The sequence below is a fragment of the Equus asinus genome, chromosome 9 (assembly GCF_041296235.1).
Source record: "Equus asinus isolate D_3611 breed Donkey chromosome 9, EquAss-T2T_v2, whole genome shotgun sequence".
NCBI lineage: Eukaryota > Metazoa > Chordata > Mammalia > Perissodactyla > Equidae > Equus > Equus asinus.
The window spans coordinates 46,064,464-46,080,141 of NC_091798.1; the positions used below are offsets into that span (position 1 = coordinate 46,064,464).

The following is a 15,678-nucleotide window of genomic DNA, read 5'->3' on the forward strand; positions in this document are numbered from 1 at the left end:
AACACAGAAAATGATCTGAGTAACTTTTTTCAATTTTCTCAAGGACTGTACATAACTGGTATCATTTTAGATGCACAGAAATTGATTACAATGATACTGTATTAGTTTCCTATTGCTGCTGTAACTAATTATCACAAACTCAGCAGCTTAAAACAACACAAATTTATTCTTATAGTTAATGGAGGTCAAAAGTTGAAAATCAGTTTTACTGGGCTAAAAGTCAAGGCATCAGCAGGGCTGGTTCCTTTTGGAGGCTCTGAAGGGAGTGTATTTCTTCCCTTTTCTCAGCTTCTAGTGGTCACCTATATGCCTCGGCTTATAGCCCTTCCTCCATCTTCAAAGAGCATCATTCCAATCTCTGCATCCAACACATTGCTTTCCCCTCTTCTGCAGTCCAGTCTCTCCCTGCCTCCTCCTCGTTAGGCTTCTCATGTTTACATTTAGGGCCCATCAGGATAATCCCCCCATCTCAAGATCCTTAGCTTTCATCACATCTGCAAAGTCCCCTTTGCCACATATAGTAACATTCATAGGTTCCAGCGACTAGGACCTTGCTATTTTTGGAGGCCATTATTCAGCCTACCATAGATCCCTTAGGACCTTAGGGCTCCTCTTCTAGACTCTGGTTAAGAAAGGCTGTCTGGGCCATATGCTTATTAGAGCAGTAGATGGCACAAAACTGATTGTGCCACATGACTGAGAAGCTGAATGCTAAAACTCCACAATGTGTAACTCAAAGTGTGTGACTTGGTAGCATTCTGTGTGGAATGCTTATGAAAGGCTTCAAGATGTCAGGTGACAATTCCAGAAGGTGTGATTGTGCTTTTATTAGAAATGACATCTGGAGTCAAAATGAGAGGCCTGCTCTTCCTGGCCTGGATGCCACTGGGAGGGGGTCATGACTGTGAGTGAGCCTTGCTTGCCTTCCACACTGGAATGCACACTTGGGCAGCAATCAGGATTGACGGTGAGGCTGGGATGATACACAAGGTAGACACACAGGAGAGTTACAGACTTCTTCATGATGGCGGAGCAAGCCTCAATGAAGGGAGCCCCTGCTCTTGGTCAGAGCTTTCAAAAGGTGGACGTCCACAGCGGGGAACTCCTTCTCTCTAGAAGAGGCCCCGAGTCTGGATGATTACCTACACGGGTATGTGGGGAGGGAAGATGGTGGGTACTGCATTAGATGATTACTTACGGTTCCCATCAAACCATGAAGCCTCATTAAAACTACTTCAAATTTTAGTTGGGGAAACAAGGCCAGAGAGGAAGGTCGTTTGCTCAGATTTACAAAGTTAACAGCAGAGCCAAATATTAAAATCTCATTATTTATGGTCATCTTCAGATATTAATGCTGATATTTCAGTTTTTTAAAACCACATCCAAGGAAATAAATTCAGAGGTAACACTCAACACTGAGTTTCTTTTAATGCCAAAACCATAAATCGTCAAGGCAGTGAGACACTATATCTCAACAATGCTTTGAGAAGTGAAAGGTGAGTGAGTAGTTTCCAGTCTCAGGGAATCATTCTTTTGTGCTGGGGAGGAACGAAGAGAAGCTGAGTCCACCTGCACTGCTGTTGAGCCCCCAGGCCTGTGAGAGGCTGCCTGGAGGGGGATGAAGTAAAGGAATCAGCCCAAATTTCATGTGAAACAACTTTAATCATTTCAGAACCTCTCCAACATTCAAAATTCTAGGCACAAAGCGCATTTAAAGAATCTATTTTTGGGGCTGGCCCAGTGGCACAGTGGTTAAGTTCACATATTCCACCTCAGCGGCCTGGGGTTTGCCGGTTCGGATCCCAGGTGCGGACCTATGCACCACTTGTCCAGCCGTGTTGTGGTAGGCATCCCACATATAGAGGAATATGGGTATGATGTCAGCTCAGGGCCAGTCTTCCTCAGCAAAAAGAAAAAAGAAAAAAGAGGAGTGGTGGCAGATGTTAGCTCAGGGCTAATCCTCCTCCTCAAAAAAAAAATCTATTTTCTTATTGACTCAGTTGACACCAGAAATAAGCAGTTGCCTGAAGACCTATGTTTGTAAGGCATTTAAATCTTGAATATTTTTAATGAACATAAGATCCCAGGGAGCTAACACTGCATTTTACAATCTCTGAGCACTGATCAATGTTCTTCTTAATCCTGTAGAATTTCTCCACATATTCAGAACGCCCTAAGAGCTCCACGAAATCTTCATCATGAGTGATTACCAGAAGCTGGAAGTTGCGCTGTTGTGAGCGACTTTTTATTATCCTGAAACAACATATTTAGAACATTTTATTACTAACAAGCATAAACAACTCTTTCCTTTATTTGAAAAAGCCACTGAGCACCTTGTCAGAGACATGGCCATGTGTTACGTGTGACGACCAGGCTTTTCCTGTGGTGTGTGAGTATCAGGGCCTCTGCTAGCCCTGCAGGAAGTGGGGGAGGGGTGCGGTGGACGCCAGCCTTCGGCCCAGCCAGGAAGGAGTCCTGTCTTCTCTCCAGACAATGGGGATGCGTGGCTTGACTCTTCACCTAGGTCTGGCTTAGGGACTGGTAAGAATATATGATCTAGTTTCCTCCAGAACACAAAGTTCTTTTTACCAAAGCAGGTGAAAATGTTTTACTGAGTTTTCCTTAATATCTGTGCTGCTCAACTTTGGAAGTCTGACTTATTCCTTTGCCTGGGGTTTTCTTGATCTGTTACCAGTTTTCTCTGGAAGAAAATAAGTTTAAAAAAAAGACAGACTGCAGGCAAGGGAAATAACATATGCAAACCCCACTGTCTTCTTAGGAGCTGGGTCTACTTAGAATTCTGCCACCACCAGTCACTAGATGCATCATTAGTATGACACACAGGGGGCCTGAGTGGGTGGACCACGAGCATTTTTGCTCATTATCTATATGCTGAGGTGCCCAGGTATGAGACTAAGATCTGAAAGACGACTTCTTTTAACCACTTATTTGCCCTTTGCTTCGAGCTAGATGCACTTAGGTTTCAAAAGCTCTAGCTCTTACTTGCTGGTCATGCAGGACTGAGACGGCTGGAGAACGGTGCTCTGTGGCTGCTCAATTCTCCTTCTGGCCCAATCCCTGCTATCAGACAGGAAACATCATCTCTGCCAGAAAAAGTCTACCTGGAGCCGGCAGTACCTGAAATAGCTTCTCTACTTCAGGAAAGTGCCTTTCCTCTGCCAGCATAGTCCTTAAGCAAGGGCTGCCCATCCCTGGAGCCTGTACCCACCACAGGTGAATGTGGAAAAGGTGTGTGCAGTTTTACCCTCTCTGGATTCTACTTAACCACTAACACACTTTTTGAATAAGAACTCTCATTCCTCGTAGATGTTGTCTGACACATGTGAAAAGCTGGGAGACAGTCCAAAACCCACTATCGCCACTCAGAAATGTTTTAGCAGGGCATGCTAACTCCTGCACATGACATGTGGGCCCCTCTGGTGGGTTTACAGGAAAACTCAACCAAGCCAGGAAACCCTCACCGTTTCTTTCCCTATGAACACACCTGGGGAGATGCAGGATATGTCTGGGGCTGCTGTTCACCATCTAGTTCTTTTTTAAGACTGAAAAATTACTATCCAAAGGCAAAGCCTAAGGTCTGGCACCAACCAGCTTCCCTAAGGAAGACACATCTAAAGAGGGTTTTTACCATAGAACTCTCTTAATCTTACTTTAAAAACTATCATAACCTCCCAAATTTGAGAAACTTACTCAACCAGAGCATGTGCAAGAGATTCAATGTTTTCTCGGTCAAGATTTGTCGTTGGCTCATCCAAGGCAAGGATGCCACAGTTCAAGCAGAATGTTTCAGCCAGAGCCAGGCGAATAATGAGTGAGGCTAATACCTGGAAAAAAGCACCAAAGCTGAGCTGTGCAGCACACTTTTTCTCATTCACCTTAGGAAAGCATGTACACCTGGCTTAATCTCTTTAGAAGGCAAAGAGATTTCTGCTCTTTTGTTTGGGAGAGCCTGGCACTGTGACAGACTCTTACGCTGTTCTAGGATCATGAACCACCAGGTGTATTATCTCAGCCCATCATTTGCAATGGAATAAAATGCTAAAAGCAATGCTGATCTCTCACACACACAATCAGCTATAACAAAACTTGAAATCACAGGCTTGAATCATAAATGCATTACCATTTATCTGTAACTAATAATTTTAATAATGGTATAAGATTATCAACCTTAAAAATTCATGATCCAGCTATTTTATTTTCCTGATAATGAGATTAGAAAACTTGGACACACTACATTTTCCAGAGACCCACAGAGACATTTTCAGAGTCTTCTTTCAATCTCTATGTTCCATGAGCACCAGGTATCATGCTCTAACCCACATACATGTTTGCGTAGATAATTTTGAGAGCGAGCGAGAAAAAAGACAGAGAGAGAATGAATTCCTGGGTCAAAGTATCAGTATAGAAGTATGGTTTTATTTAAGCTTAGCTGTAAGAAATACAAGCAAGTGAAGCCATGAGACAGTTTCATGTTTACCTAATACTAAAACCCTCAGACCCAGCTGAAATGATCTGAGGGTAGAAGGGACACAGAATTAAGAGTGTAGGACTATTCTAGGAAGTATAAGCTCCCTTTGCGTGAGCTGTAAATTCCCCCTCCCCCTGAATTTGTGAGTGAAGGAACATCAGTGAGGGAGTTAGTGACTCGAGAGCAGTTTACAGCTTCTCTTGATGCCCAGGGCAGGCTGGCAGACTGCAGAAGTGGGGCCAGAGCTTGGCCCTCGAGACAGGTACTTCCTGTATTTGAATCCCACTGCTTCCCCCACCACCCACTCAGAGTCGAGTCTGAATAGAGCTCCTGGCCCACCTCTATGAAACCATTTGTCTGTCTTCTCCCCTAACGCCAAGGAAGCAATTATTGCCAATTAATTTTAATAATTTAGACTAGCTACAGAAAATCCACTTTTGTTCAGAAAATATTTTTGAAAGTATTTTTCTTTGTTTTTGTGAGGATGATTAGCCTTGAACTAACACCTGTGCCAGTCTTCCTCTACTTTGTACATGGGATGCCTCCACAGTATGGCTGACGAGTGGAGTAAGTTCTCACCCAGGATCCAAACCTGTGAACCCGGGCCGCCAAAGTGGAGTGTGTGGAACTTTAACCACTCGGCCATGGGGCCAGCCCTTGAAAGTATTTTTAATCTAAAGAGACATGTTTCAAGTTCTGTATTTTCTCATTCATAATTACCACCAAACAAAGTAGAGGATACTGATTATAGATCACAAATTTGTCATTTTTGCAGACTATGATTAAGATAATAATCTGCAGATGCCTTAAATTGGTATCAGCTATCTGGGCTGACAACAAAATACATACATGCATGGAGTGTCTTTAAGCAAAAATTGAAAACTATTTATGAAAATAACAGCATCCATTTCTAGAATCTTAAAATTTTGTTAAGAAAATCAAGGGTCCAGAGGTGTTATCAAGCATAATCTTCTGCTTCTAATCTGAAAGGAGGAACCTCAAGAATCTGTGAGATCTTAAGTCCAAACCTGTGCACAGTGAGAGGACCCAGCCTTGTTCCCCAAGGATGCAGGTCCCACTTTGCCGACTCTTTAGAAGTCATTCCTCCTTCTGATTTGCTCCATATCCAACCTGAACTGTCTTCCCAGAGTGTCAGACAGAGGTGGGTAGCCTGGCCCAAGTGCTGAGTCTCTGCGTGTGGTGGTGGGGGCAGAGGCACCTGTGGGTATCATGGCCTTTGGCTCTGGCAGACCCTTCTTCAGATGGTCTGCAGGCCCAAAGGCTTGGCTGGGAGTGGTGGGGGTGACTCAGTCCTATGATGGGACTGCTTTCTCAGTGAGACTTTCCTGTATATTATAATGTCTCATCTGCCTCAACCTAGGATCTGGTTTGCTAATATTGTATGTCATTGATTCTAAAACATACCCCCTGCCCTGACTTCTCTGAAATCAGGATGCATCTTGCAATTACAACTGCATTTTTTCTTTCTTGGTGGCACATAAGACAGTGGCATGTCTTATCATGATGACACAGTAACCATAAGGAGTACAATGAAACAATGAATGGTCTTCAGCTCCTTGTTCTACCTTTAGCCTATCTCATGAGAATGTTTCAGACCCTTCTCCTAAAAGCCTTTTACATAATGTTGCAGGAAATGCTGGTGAGATTTGGGAGAGTGTAATGAGGGTAGCTGACCTTGGTCCCCGTTACAGAGCACTGTAAGGAGCTTCCCACCATTCAAAGGCAGCCTTGGGTGCTTCCGCTGCACTGCCATGTGTTTTTCTCATTCAATTCTCTGCGTAAAGGTGGCTCCCTGGGCTCTCGAGATACCTGCCTTTTGTCCAGCACTGCATCGTCCTCGCATATCCAAGGCTGTGTCTCCCTTTAGCATCACCACTCGGTAATTGTAATTCCGCCTTTTATCAGCAGCTGATACATTTTCGTCAGCATCCGACCGAATTTCTATGTATTCAATATCTGACCCAGAAAGAAGAAGATTTCAGAGGAACCTACATTCCGCAGCCTTTTGTTATCTGCAAACATTACCAAGTAAGTCTAGGAGCAATGTGTGAGGTTGACATTACCAGAGGAAAAGTGGCTGGATTGGAACCTTTTTCTCTGGCTTAGAGGACTCACGAGGAGTCCTGGCCAGAAGAAACACAGATATCCCAACCCTCAGTCTCACTCGGCCTTTCTTAGTTCCCCTATTAAGAGTTCCCTCCTGATGGTTTTCTTCTTACCACATTTCAGCTCATCCCTATCTACACTTCAACAGAACCTGTTATGTCATCAGCTAAATATAATTATAATGCGTATGAGAGCCAAATATATAAGTCCTGTCAGGCTTTGAAATAGAAATGTTTGCATTTTTTCTTGCTACAAGATGTTGTCAAGGCAAGAATTCTTAGAAAATCTCAAAGAGATGGTCAGAAAGGCATGTAGGAGGTAATACTGGCATGAGAGGTCATATAGGGCAAGAGCTGGGGACAAGGCTTTGGACAGAGCATTTGTGATACACTGTTAATTACCTTGTCCACGATAGGTACTTCGCCAAAGGTCACGAATAATTTTATTGATTTCTTCCATTTTCATACTATGAAATTTCATTATTGCTCTGGAAAAAGAAGCCATTGGCATTTTAAAAGAAAAATTATATAATGATAATATATTATTATATGTAATAGCATCTTTTAAAAATCTATGAAATATACAATAATGTATATAATAATATCATGGAATAACTCCCCCGATTAAATGTTGATACAAGTAGGATATAGTAAGAGCTAGAAAAAATAAACAGGACCAAAACCTTGCTGCTTGGCTACTACTGAAAACTGCCAGGCATATTTCCAGTGCTCTGTGCCCTTACCCTTCTCCATTTTCACTCTCAATCATATGACAAATACTTCCTTAAATAAATACTTAAATACTGGGGCAATTTCAGAAAGTGATTTTTTAGTAGACTTTTTCTTAGCCTTATTGGAAGGACTATTTCCATTGAGGCCCACTGGGTATAGGCAGAGCTGCTGATAACAAAGCGAGGAGAGGTACAGAGGGTCCTTTAGTCTACGGGGAAACAGGCCAATCTCTGCAGCTGCTGCTTTTTTCCTCTGCTATTACTTAAGGTTTACCAAAAGTCAGACTCTTAAGCTGCTTTTATTCCTCAGATCTGTAAGCTTCTTATCAACCAGAAGCCTTGCTTTAGAGAGGGTGATTGAGAGCCTTAAGCTGAGCTGAACCTCAAAACTTCTATTTTCCCTTTCTAGTTAAAAATTCAGAAATCCTAACGCCAAAAATGTGCATTAACTTCCGTTTGGTCATGGGCTCCCCACCCCCAACTTAAACTACTTAAAAGGAAGGAAAGAAACATTTGTAAAAACAAAAGTAGCCTGTCAAAATCTAACGTTCTTACTATGGTCACCTTTCACCAAAAAGCCCTTAGATTCTTTGGAAGTGGGTTTATGAACTAGTAAATGTTGCACCAGTGACAAAAAGCACACATCACTGCCATCACCATACAAAGGATGTGAGGTGGACTTACTTCCATTTGCAAGCCTCTTATCTGATATATACAAAAAAAGAAACTGAACGTAATGCTACTGCCTCTGCAGAATCATTTCATGATCTTCTGGTTCACCAGCAAAAGAGAAAGAAATGACTCAACATAAATACATTTTCAATATCAGATGAAGGATTCTGAAGTAATAAAGACGGGAAAAAACCATATTTTGCTTGTCGATGAGAATGCAACAAGTCTCCATTTTCTACTTTATACATCTATCTCAGCCTAACATTTTATACTCCTTTCAAAACAACAGAAACAAAACTTCTAAGTATTAGCTTAAAAAACCCACATAAGACAAAACAAAATACCTCAGAGAATGTTCTTGGGACCAAATCATGTAATCCATAGCTTTATAAATTATGACCCTTTTTAAGAAGGTCATCTTTCGGGCTGGCCCGGTGGCATGTGGGTTAAGTTTGCACCCTCTGCTTCAGTTGCCTGGGGTTTGTGGGCTTGGATCCCAGGCACTGACCTACACACTGCTCATCAGGGCATGCTGTGGAGGTGTCCCACATATAGAACAGAGGAAGACTGGCACAGATGTTAGCTCAGCGACAATCTTCCTCAAGCAAAAAAAAGATTGACAACAGATGTTAGCTCAAGGCCAATCTTCCTCACCAAAAAAAAAAAAGGTCATCTTTCCATTCAAGTTGAAAATCTTTCATAACTAACATAAATAAGCATTCCCAATGTGGAGAACAAGCTCCAGGTGGGGTAAGGGTGTCCAAGGTGCACACACACAGCCTCCAACATGGTTCCCCTGTACAACAGAGTTGGTGCCTACTGGCCTGTGGGTAGGTCTGCTGAGACACAGCACTGCAGGAAAAAGCTCTAGCCCTGAGAAAGATCTAGACTCACCAAAAGGTGTGTCAGACAGAGTTGATGCCTACTGCTGTTGACTGGACCATAAGCTTATCTTTATATCCTCTCTCTGCTATTTAGTTTACAACCCCACTGTGCAAGAGTAGGGGATGATAAGGGAAACTATATTAATCCACTTGAGAGAACAACAATGATAATAGTGATTACTACTGATGAGCATTTAGCTCATGTGAAGCACCATTATGCTGAACAATCATATATTATCTCATTTAATCCTTGAGACAACACTGGGGATTAGGTTTGGTTATCTTCATTCACCACTAAGAAAACTGAGACTCCATGAAGTCAGTATCTTGCTCAAGGTGAGAGGAAAGTGGCTAGAATATTAACAGCCCTTGAATATAATAATTAAAAATTAAAAAGTTGTCAAAATGCTATTTTAAAGCCACCAGGCTCAGACAGTTTTACGAGTGAATGTTATCAAATCTTCAAGGTAAACCCAGCTCCCAAGTATATAAAGTATTACACAGCAAGGAGAAACATAAGTAAAATGAGAAAAAAAAGTATAGACCTATTTTGCTTATGAATATAGATAGAAACATTCTAAGTAAAGTCCAATTTACTAGTGAGGGTATTAAAAATAATATATCATGACCAAGTAGTGTTTATCCCAAGAAAGGAAGAATAGTACAACAGGAAAAAAAAAATCAAGATAATTCATTGCATTAAGAGATTAAAAGAAAAAAATAATTATCTCAATAGATGTCAAAAAAGTATTCAATACAACGTAACACCGAGTTTTGACAAAAATCCTCAGTAAGCAAAAAATAGAAGAAAATTTTCTTAATTTGACAAAATGACTATCAGATATCCACAGCAAGCATCAAATTTAATGTTAAAATATACAGAAGTGTTCCTCCTAAAGCTAAGAACAAGAGAAAGATGCCTCTTATTAGGGTTATCCTAACAATTCAGTAAGACAATAAAAAGAAATGAATAATAAATGGGAGGGGGGACTTGCCACTGTTTCTGCAGGTGATATAACTGTGCACTTAGAAAATCTAAACTATTAAGACTAATAAAGCGGTCAGAAATAAAATAAACATACAAAAATTAACAGTCATGCGTCACTTAACAACAGGGATACATTCTGAGAAATGCATCATTAGGTGATTTTGGCATTGTGCGAACATCGTAGAGTGTACTTACACAAACCTAGATGGTATAGCCTAACACACACCTAGGCTATATGGTACTAATCTTATGGGACCACCGTTGTGTATGTGGCCCACTGTTGACCAAAAGTCATTATGCGACAAATGACTGTAGTTTTATTATCTAGTAGTAAAACCTAATAGGAAACAGAGAAAAGGATCCTATTCACAGTGGCAATAAAACCTATGAAATATCTAGGAGGAAATCCAACAAAAAGGTATAGGATCTAGAGGAAAAACCTATAAAACTTTACAATAGGACAAAAAGAACTGATTAAACAGAAGAAACATACTATAGGATCCAAAATGAGACATTCAATATTGCAAAGATGTCCATTCTCTCCACAATAATCCATAAAGTAAATGCAATTCAAACAAGACTCCCAGTAAGATTTTAAAAAAAAGATGTTACATGAAATCCAGAGATGACTTTAAAGTTCATATTTCAGAGATAATGCAAAAGAATAAAATCACAGTACTGAGACAGGAATACAAATGAAATAAACACAAATACATACAGAACTTTATAACTGACATTTCAAATCAGTGGGGAAGGTTTTAATGGTGCTGGAAAGAGGAAAAAATTAAAATTATATCACTATCCTTTATCAAACTTCAAATAAAATCCCAATGAATTAAAGCATTAAAAGTTAAAACTATCAGAAGAAAATATTTTTATAATCTTAGGATTGGGAAGCCCCTTCTAACTAGGAAGCCATAAATAAAAAATTACCTAAAAATTAAGTCACTTTATTACCATAAAGAAAGTTAAAGGACAAATAACAAACTGGGAATAACTGCTTGCAATGTATGTGAAAAGGATTAATATCCAGAATCTATAAACAAGTGATATAAATCCCTAATAAAAAGATAACCTAATAGAAAAATTGGCAAAGAGATATGAATAGGCAATTCTCGGAAAAGAAATACAAATAGCCAATACATGAAAAGAACTTTAACCTCTCTAGTAAACAGGGAGAGCATTTTTTGGGCAACAGAATGGCAAAAATTAAAAAGGCTGATAATATGAAATGCAGAAATGGAGAAATAGGTACTTCCGTACATTACTGGTAAGAACAAATTTTTAAGTGTGCTTGGAAGGCAATCTGGCACTAATAAGTTAAAAAGGTACATACCCTCTGACTCAGTAACTCTATTTCTAGGAAGCTATCTTTCTGGTGTATCTGCACAAGTGTGCAAAGACGTCTGGTAGCAAATATTTAAAAACTTCCTAATATGTCCATCAGTGGTTAAATAAAGTAATATCCATTTTACAGAATATTATGCAGTCATTAAAAATAACAAGGTACTTATATACATGAACATAAAAGATTTTCATCACATAAGTGGAAAAAAAAAAGACACCAGAAAAATACCCACAGTGTGACACTATTCACATAAAAACAAAAAAGATATTATTTGTGTGTACATACATGCAAAAGCACTGGGGGAAATGAAAATACATCATCAATGTAATAATACTTAAGTGCTGAATAAATGTTAGACATAGTCATGGTTCAACTTGAACCATGTTCTGTGATTTGCATAGTAATGAGGTACAGGGAAGCATAAATATCTGTAATACAAAGCTGAATGTGTTAAGTGGTATAAAATATTATGGAGTACAAAGGGAGGAAAAATTATAACTGTTTGGGAAGGCTTTCATCCAAAAGAAGAAAAATAGCATAGGAAAATGTGAAGCGTCTTAAGGGAACAAAATTGTTCAGTTTGGTTACAACATAATGAGTACTGAGAGATGAAATGGGAAAGGCCAGGTATGGAAGTCTTTCCTAAAATTAGAAGAGAACAGGGACCACCACCTTTAGGAAGATTAATGTGATAGAAGTACAACAGAGGTGGGAGGGATAAAGAGGTGGGACGCTACCACAGTAATACAGGTCAGAGTAAGGAGGGTCTGACTTAGCGGCCATGGAAGAAAAGCAGCTCTGAAACAGCACTGTGCAGGAGCCCTGTGGGAGCTGCCTGCTGACCGACAGATATAGGCCCAGAGATTAACTTAATACACCTTTTAGCACCCAGAGTTTACAGGTAATTAGTATTTAAGAATGACCTCGAAGGTCCACCACCTCTAGTAAACTAGCATTCTGCTGAGGCAAAGATATGAATTTCATGGGCTGGAAACTGCTGTTGGGTACGTGGTCATCTGGCTAGCTGCCTTCAGGCATACTCAGGTGACTGAAGTGTGCATGTTGCTCAGTTAAATGCATATACTAACTCATATGAAGCAGTACGTTTTGTGAAAACTGGTTCCCAAAAGAAAGTGAAAAGGTCTAAGATCCAAGAAAACAGTGCTTTATAAATTATTTAGTCTTGTATTTAAAGATTCTTAAGAATCTGAAAGATTTCCTTAAAAATTTCAGTAACAAGCTATTGTATTTTATAAGGACAGATGATGGCTTTAGCGGTATTTATAATTTTGGTGATCCATGAAAGTCTGAGGATGTCATACTCACAAATGACAAGGGCTTAACAATTTCCTGTTTGAAAGGGGGCACCATGAGGCCAGACAGAAATAAAGACACACGCCTGTGAAACTATTCTATATATTATTATGATGGGAGATACATGTCAGTATACATTTGTCCAAACCCACAGAATGTACACCACCAACAGTGGACCCTAATATAACTACAGACTTTGCGTGATTATGATGTGTCAATGTAGGGTCATCAAATGTACCACTCTGGTGAGGGATGTTGATAGTAAGGGAAGCTATTGTTGGGGCAGGAGACAGAGGTATATATGGAAATCTCTGTACTTTCAGCTCTATTTTGCTGGGAACCTAAAACTGCTCTAAAAACAGTCTTTTAAAAAAAAGAAAGAGTGAGAGAAAGAGATATGTGCCAGCGTAGCGTGTGGAGCTGTTTCCATCCATGTCCCCCTTCCTTCTTCACAGAGACACCCCCTTTAAATGTCAGGCTGATTGTACTGTCCTTTAGCACCTCTTTGCACCATGGCTTCGGCCCCAGCAATGAGATGGTTTTCCTTTTTGTTCTAAGCTGTCCAACTGCCTCCCACACTTGAACCTTGAACGAACAGCTTCCATAAGCCTCTGAGTTAATCTTTTTCCTAAGTATATATATGTTCTAGCTTGATATCACAAATGAAGCATATTAGGCCTCCCTAGGACAGTAATTCAGGGGTTTTGCTGCTACTATGAGGCCACTTCCGTAATCATTTCAGGACTTGGCCATTAGCAGAGAACGGAACACCTGAAATGGAGTCATTAGCGAGTATGTATCTAAGGGGTTGGAAAAATATCACCTCAATAGACCAAAACCTTACCTGCCAGGAAAATACCTTTCCAGCTCTTACTTTCTCCATTATTTAAACCATCTCCAGGACTCCAGCTACTGAGGAAAGTTAGCTACCATTTTGCAAAATTTGAACTGAAGCTCAAAATCAGTTAAGTGCACATAATCTTGAACTGGATTTCCCCATAGTCTCAAGCTACTTCACTGAATAAGATATTAATTAAAAAAGCCAAATACATATGTTCCTTACTAATAAAAAATATTAATTCATAAGTATGATAAAAACTAAAAAGTTAATGAAAATTAACCAAGTAGGAAAAAAGCAGTTGACATTTTCCAACAATATTATCCTCATACTTATATTTAAAATTGTACCAAACTTGGAGATATATAGGTTGCCAAAAATTTGGCTATGAACACTGTTATTCATTCCAGAAGGGACACTCTTCCCTACTGCCCTGGTACTCACCAGTGGGAGAACTTTCTGCCTCCCTATATTTAGGGGAGTGGAAGCCCTCTTATATAATGGAAATGGTATCATGAGTATAATGTTCCAAACTAATAGCGATTTTCATTACTTAGCAGAACTCAAAATCCCTAATTTGCCAAATGTAAGTTACACATTTAAAAGAAAAATGACCTTTTTCTAGATAAAACCCTTAAGACTATTAAACTAATTTCCTAAAACCTTTAAAACTACTGAACTAAATTCCTTTAGCCAGACTCCCAAAAATCAGCTTTTAAAATTCAGGCAATGAACCATTATCACAAGATAAGTATTTGGTTAAAAAACCCTAGAGTGTGAAATCCCACTGGCTATCTTTTGGTTTTGTCATTTACCTGCTTGATACTACAGGGGTTGCTGATGCGAAACCGCACTGTACCCACGGTGAGGATGAGAATGGTGGCCGTGAGGTGAGCCCTGGATAAAGTCTTCATCCCCAAGCTCTCATTGAGTGCAAGGAGTCAGGCTCTGAACAGACTCACAGAGTGCTAGCTGGCCGCCTTGGATGCAAAACTTTTTATAAAAGTTACATGTTTCCACTGAGTCTCAGGAGAAGTGTGACTTAATATGCAACATTCCATATTTGGGGAAGAATGACAACAGAACATTAAGCATAAGGTAGAACTTTGAGTGATATATTCCAAAATCATTTAATTTTAATTGATGTATTCTATTAAGGGGGTAAGGGGTAAACATTTTAAATGATGGATGTTTTCTCCCTTCACATCTAGCTTATGTGTCTCTGACCACTGGCAATCCTTGTAATCAGTGATGTTTTTAGATGATTACTAATAACAGATAGTAATCGGCTTTTCTTGAAAATGCACTGCTAATTTCCTGTGTTACCTTAAATAGACAGCTAAATGCAACAATTACACTGACTGCATGCTTCATTCTAAGAGGTGAAACAATGAGGGAAATTTTGGACCTTACTTTCTTCTAGGTGAGAAGGCAAATTTAAGGCTCACAGCATAAATCTTAAGAAGAAGGCCATTGTTTGTAAGCACAAGCCCACAAAGACTCAATTTTGGGGAAATCTGTACCACTTCTTTTCTTCTCATTTAGAAGAATCCATCTGATTCCAGATAAAAGAACTCAGTAAACAGCCTGACTTTGTTCCTTCAGCAAGCCTAAATTGCTGGAAAGCACCCCTGCATCTCCCCATCCTAAAAGCTCCTAACTGGTCCCATCAAGCCCCCTCACACGTGCTCACTCTGCTTCGTGTAATGCCTCTGTGATCGAGGCACTTTTCTCTACTGAAATGCCCTTCCTACATTATTCAAGGCCCAGGTCAAATACAGACTATGGAGCACCTACATGGTCTCCCCTACTGGACTGTTAGCAGTTTGCAGGAGAGACAGGGCATGACAGTCCTGTCTTTCCAGAGCCTGACAAAAGAGGACAGAACAGAGTTTTCTGAATGAACATGTGCCTTATTGAGGGAATTCCTCTTGCTCCTGCTGTTCCTGGCTCTCAGGGTCTGTAGGGATAGCTGGAGGGCTTCTAGGTGTAGTTTTATATTCAGTTAACATCTATGAAACCCCAGATCCACAGGTCAAGATACAAAGTAAGAGGAAAAGCCACTTGTAGCAGAATATGTGCAATTAAAATTTAAAACAAAACCAAGCTACCTACCTACCTAATTTGGCCCCAGTCCCCTCTAGCTATCACCCATTTTTCTGTTCTCCTTCACAGCAGAACTTTTCATAAGAATTATCTATACTCAGTCTCTGTTTCTTCCCACCCATTCTCTCCTCATCCAACTCCCAGGCTTCAGGTCCAACCATGCCATTTGAGATTGCTCCTAA

The 15,678-nt window shown here is 40.1% G+C and overlaps 1 protein-coding gene across 1 annotated transcript in view; it reads right to left on the minus strand.

Annotated features, from left to right (window-relative positions):
- Positions 1-1,642: 1,642 nt before the first annotated feature.
- Positions 1,643-15,678, minus strand: part of RAD50 (RAD50 double strand break repair protein) — a 69,009-nt gene continuing 54,973 nt past the window's right edge. Inside the window, exons 22-25 of the mRNA XM_014856773.3 lie at positions 7,018-7,103; positions 6,324-6,466; positions 3,712-3,845; positions 1,643-2,253 (exon numbers count right to left, since the gene is read on the minus strand). Coding sequence (XP_014712259.2) covers positions 2,067-2,253; positions 3,712-3,845; positions 6,324-6,466; positions 7,018-7,103 — 550 coding nt within the window. The 3' untranslated portion in view covers positions 1,643-2,066. The remainder of the gene's footprint in view (positions 2,254-3,711; positions 3,846-6,323; positions 6,467-7,017; positions 7,104-15,678) is intronic.